Source organism: Nipponia nippon, unplaced genomic scaffold (assembly GCF_047370975.1).
Source record: "Nipponia nippon isolate SJK-2023a ecotype South Korea unplaced genomic scaffold, ASM4737097v1 scaffold_22, whole genome shotgun sequence".
In the NCBI taxonomy this organism is placed as follows: domain Eukaryota; kingdom Metazoa; phylum Chordata; class Aves; order Pelecaniformes; family Threskiornithidae; genus Nipponia; species Nipponia nippon.
Genome location: NW_028262339.1, coordinates 8595649 through 8601436, shown reverse-complemented (window position 1 = coordinate 8601436; position 5788 = coordinate 8595649). Strand labels below are relative to the sequence as shown.

The window sequence follows — 5788 nt, the reverse complement described above, 5'->3', positions numbered from 1 at the left end:
AGATAATAAGATGCTCTTTTGAAATGTCCACTATTATTTTAATGGAGGTCAATGAGAAGCTGAATTTAGCATTCAGTAAATTGGGTCAATTTCCACAACAAAGAATACAATATTTTAAAATGTTTTATGACATTAAATAGATGCAAATGTGAATTTTTAGAAATGTTATTTTGGGTCAAAATAGGTTTCATTATAGATAATTTGCAAGTTATCAGCCAGTTCCTGTGTTCATTTACTCAGGAGTAAATCCAGAGTTTGCTTTGTTTAAAGTGGAATTAAATCCTAAAATGGCAGTGGGAAGAAAGGTTCTTTATACCTTAAAAGCAACTTTAAGATATATATTCATGAGTATAGATAAGTGCTTTATATATGAATGTAACCAGGCATTTTTCAAACAAATGTGCACTTAATGCAGAAAGCTATAGTCATTCTAGATCAGCCATTTAACCCAAGCAAGCACATACCTGACCTCATACCCTTGCATTTTAGGTTCTTTTATTTCAATTTTCCTAGCACCAGCAGTCCTTTCCAGATACTTATCTATGAAAGTTACTGTCAAGATAACTAGAAACCAGTTTTCTAATGAGGAAACCTGCCTGAAGATCTCCCATCTATTATACCATTCTTTAGTGAAAACCATTTCATTTTATTTTATTTTTTTATGACAAAAGCTTAGCTATTGAATAAGGAGTTTTAAAAAAATGAACCACAGCAAACTGCTAGTGTATTTTTTCCTGTGCCCTGGGTGCAGACAGATGTCTTGCATTATCTCCAGTCACTGAACTGACTGTGGTTTTATCCTACTTGTTATAATGATAGTGGTAGCAGTGTAGCTACTGAAATGTAAAGCATAGGCTTCAGAATGTTTTTGAGAAGCTGAATAAATAGCTATATAGATAAGCGCCTCGTGAATTACCTAGTCCAGACCTCTTGTTGGAGATATGCGAGAAATAAGGCAAAGGATGTTAAGGCAGAGGACGTTAATCAACCTCCCTAAACAGTTAACAAGACCTGGCCTGAGAGAAGAAACAGGAGGACACCACAAAACAGTCTAGCAAGGAAATACCAAGATAAGCATGAGAAAACAAGGCCACTGATAAAGCCAAGTGAGAATCACTTGAACCATGAGTGAACTATCCTAATTAACATAGTAAAAACCACACCTCCAGCAATAAAGCCCTCAGCCCAAGCAAAGACCCCCTACCCACTGAGCATGCTCTGTAAATTTAAAACACACTGTAAATTGTAACGTGGTATCAAAAGTTCAATTTAGGTCAATAGTCAGAATTCCCCAATCTAGAGGGGGAAGCAGCAGATTTTGGCAATGGTAAACATGCAGTAATTTGACTAACGTTATGGATTCTCCCGAAAGATTGGACTAGTTGCAAAACCAAATTGCTTTCACAAGTAATCATGCATTGGTAAATCAATACTACTAGTGCTATCTGTAATCTCTCCATGTTCAAGTTCACACTACTATAAACAGTATTCTCTAAATGCTTTCTCATTCAACATAACAATTCCTGATGACCATCAATTTTTCCTGGAAATCTTCAACCTCAATTCCCCTGTTGGCTCCAAAATCCACTGTTTCTGCTCAGGAAGTGGAGCCCTCTTCACTCTCGTATAATGAATCCAAGAGTCCACTCCTTCTACCTTTACTGTGGTGTAAGTTCTTAACAACACAGTATATGGTCCTTTCCACTTTTCCTTTAATGGTTTGTCCTTCCAAGCCCGTATGTAGACTAAGTCTCCCGGTTGAAAGGAATGAACAGGGGTATCCAATGGTAGCGGTGTCCTCTGGTTCAAGTATCTATGTAAAGAAGATAAAACCTGCGACAGAGAGATTAAGTACTCTTTGATTGTCTCTTGTCCTTTAATATGCATCTGATCCCCCCTTATCGTAATGGTATTAACAGGATATGGTTTTCCATACAGTATCTCAAAGGGACTTACTTTTTCTTTAATTCTTGGGGTTATCCTGATCCTCAGTAGGACTAGAGGCAGGGCCTCTACCCATTTAAGATGGGCTTCTTGACATAATTTTGAAATTTGTCTTTTGAGAGTCTGATTCATTCATTCTACTTTCCCACTGGACTGAGGCCTCCATGGAGTATGGAGATCCCATTTTATCTTTGGAAATTTAGATACTCCCTGCACTACTTCCGCTATGAAATGGGGTCCATTATCCAAAGATATTCCCTCTGGAATACCAAATCTCAGAATAATTTCTTTTAGCATTACCTTAACCACCTCTCTGGCTTTATTGGTACGACAGGGGAAAGCTTCAGGCCAACCAGAGAAAGTATCTACTAAACCCAGCAGATATTTATATTGATTACTTCTAGGTAACTCTGAGAAATCTATTTGCCAATACTCTCCGGGCGCTATTCCTTGTTTTACATTTCCTCCTGGTATGCTCTTTTCAATTTTTGGGTTATTGGCACAGCATACTGGGCATTTCTTTACCACTATATCTGCAAGGCTCTGCATTTTTGGTCCTATGACATATTTCTTTGCAATGAGAACCAATGCATCAGAGCTCATGTGTGTTTCCTGGTATAATTTCTTCAGTACAAATTCCATTGTTTGCTCAGGAATTAAGAGTTGCTTTAAAGGTGTCATCCACCATCCTTGTTCGATTTTGGTACAGTCTAGTTGTTCAGCTAGTTGATCTTCTCTTTCTGTGTATCGTGGAGGGGTCAGGCTTAGGCAACGTTCAGGAATTAGAGCTCCTTCTATCTTTAGGGTTTTTTTGGGCCGCCTCTTTGGCGGCTGCATCTGCTCTCCAATTTCCTCTGGTTACTTCATTGTTTCCCTTCTGGTGTGCTTTACAATGGATTATTGCAACTTTTTCTGGCTGTAAAACAGCTCGTAAAAATTTCATAATTTCAGCGCCATATTTAACAGGGGTTCCTTGTGAATTTAGGAGGCCCCTTTCTTTCCAGATCGCCCCATGTGCATGGACTACTCCAAAGGCATATTTTGAGTCCGTATATATATTAACTTTCTTTCCAGAACTAATTTCTAAAGCTCGAATCAGAGCAATCAGTTCAGCTTTCTGGGCTGAAGTATTATGAGGTAAAGATTCAGCTTCCAAAATATGGTCTCTGGTTACTATTGCATATCCAGCACATCGCTTTCCTGCAGACATATAACTGCTCCCACCTGTATATAATTCTAAGTCAAAATCTGAAAGAGGAGTATCTTGCAAATCCGGTCTGCTAGAATAAACTTGTTCAATTGTTGTCAAGCAATCATGCTGTAATTCGTTTTGTTCTGAAATAGGCAGTAAAGTCGCAGGATTTAAGGTAGCAGATATTGAAAGGGTAACATCGTCCTGCTCCAGCAAGACAGCCTGGTATTTACCCAATCTGCTAGGAGAAATCCAATGGTGTCCTTTATTCTCTAGGAGAGAGATCACAGCATGGGGTACAAATACAGTTATATGTTGTCCCAAAGTCAGTTTCCTGGCCTCTTCAATCAAAATCACTGCTGCAGCAACAGCTCTCAGGCAAGCAGGCCATCCTTTACTGACCTCATCCAACTGTTTAGAAAAATACCCCACAGGTCTCTTCCAACTTCCCAACACTTGGATTAGGACTCCTAGGGCTACTGGCTGTCTCTCATGTACATATAGCTGAAAGGGTTTCTCCAAATTAGGAAGTCCTAATGCAGGAGCCTCCATTAGTCTTTTCTTGATTTCATCAAACCCTTTTTGGCATTCGGCAGTCCATTCCAACAGCCCTTCTGGCCCTTTAATAGCAGCATATAATGGTTTAGCAATCAGCCCAAAATTAGGGATCCATAGCCGACACCATCTGGCCATACCCAAGAACCCTCTTAATTGTTTCTTTGAAGTGGGTACCGCAATTCTGCAAATCGCTTCTTTTTGTTCTGCACTTAACTCCCTCTGTCCCTGCATTATGTCAAATCCCAGATATCGAACTCTGTCTTTTACTATTTGTGCCTTTTTCTTGGAAACACAATATCCTGCAAGTCCTAAGAAATTCAATAAACTAATTGTAGCTTCAAGGCACTTGCTGTAATCATTTGAACCAATTAATAAATCATCAATGTACTGTAACAAAGTTACATGTTCATTATCAACTTGCCATTGTTCCAATTCTTTTGCCAATACGTTACCAAATACCGTGGGGCTATTCTTAAATCATTGTGGCAGTACAGTCCAACATAACTGGGTTGAACCCCAGCTTCACTGGAACCAGAGGATTAGCTGAGGAAACTTTAATAGATTCCTCTGGTCCCCTCCAATCTAATCCTATTTCTGCCAGTACCTCAGTGGCTGTCTCCATCCCTTTTTCCTGACTACTCGACTGATGCAGACAATTGTTTTTCCAGTGACCATCCTGCTTACAATAAGCACATTGATTAGGTCCTAAAGGGGTATTGCACCAATTCCCTCTCAAATTTCCATGGCCGCCTCCTCAGCCCCTAAATCCACTTGGTGAATTTCCTCTACCTCTTCCTCTGCCTCTCCCTTGTCCTTCTGCTAAAGCAGCTATCAAGGAGGCTTGCAGTTTTGTTTTCTTCTGTTTCTGCTTTTCTTCCACCTCATCCGGATTATTATAAACTTTATATGCAATTGACATTAATTGTGAAATTGTCATGCCCTCTGCACCCTCCACCTTCTGTAGTTTCTTCCTAATATCTGATGCGGATTGACCAATAAACATCATGTTGAACAATCTCATATTTCTGGCATTATCTGGATCCAAATCTGTCCGTCTCCGGGCTACTTCGCACAATCTTTCATAAAAGGCGGACGGGGCCTCTTTATCTCCTTGTCTTATTTCGTATAATTTGGACAAATTTTTTGGCTTTTCTGCCCCATTCTGGATCCCATACAAAATTAATTTCTGGTATTCTTGTACTCTTGTTAGGCCCTCCTCTGTGTTAGGGTCCCATCCTGGTTCCTCTTGTGGGAGTGATGCAGTAGCATCAGGTATCCCTCCATGCTGATGAAGCAATCCTTCTCTAGCCTTTTCTAAGACAGTCCTCCTTTCCTCATGGGTAAACAAATATTCTAAAAGAGATTGCATATCTCTCCAATTAGGATTATGAGTCATCATTACAGTTTTAACAATACTATACAACCCCTCAGGGTTATTCCGATAAGATCCGACTGCCTGTTTCCAATTTAATAAGTCTGAGGTAGTAAACAGAACATGTACATACACAGGGCTTCCTTCTGGACTCACTGCTTGCCTTAGAGGAGCTAAAATACTAGGCTCCTGACTCCTTGCCCTCGTTCTCCCAGCTACTGGACTAACAATATTTTCCTCATCCGAACTTTCAGGTTCATTTACTTTAGAAGGTGCAACCAACAACTGGACCTCTTCCTCACTGTCTTCCATTCCCTTTTTCCCAATTTTACAGCAAGAATCACCATTTCTCTTCTTAACCAAATAAATTCCATTCTAATATATTTAGAATCCACCAAACGACACTTCTTTCTTGTCTCCCAATCTTTTCTTAAGGTGAAAAACAAATCTACATATGGGAGTTCATCCCACTTTTCTGTCCTCCAACAAAATAACGTTAATTGCAAAATAGTATTATATTTCAATGCCCCATTTTCAGGTCATTTTTCCCTGTGTTCCAAATGATACTGTGGCTACCATTGATTACAATATCTTTTCAATTTATCTTTTGTTATGGGGTCCCCACCAAATTCATTCCAATGTCTTAGGATGCATCCTAGAGGAGAACAAAGGGGTGCCTCCTGAGAAGCAACAGAGCCCGTTTCAGTACCGAAAAGAATTTA

At 39.6% G+C, this 5788-nt stretch overlaps 1 protein-coding gene across 1 annotated transcript; it reads right to left on the bottom strand.

The window, feature by feature from the left end:
* Positions 1–2719: 2719 nt before the first annotated feature.
* On the bottom strand, positions 2720–5378 carry LOC148055479 (uncharacterized). Its single transcript, XM_087760278.1, is given in 3 exon segments — positions 2720–4198; positions 4299–4399; positions 4484–5378. Coding segments are annotated over 3 exon segments (2475 nt in total).
* Between the last annotated feature and the right edge of the window lie 410 nt (positions 5379–5788).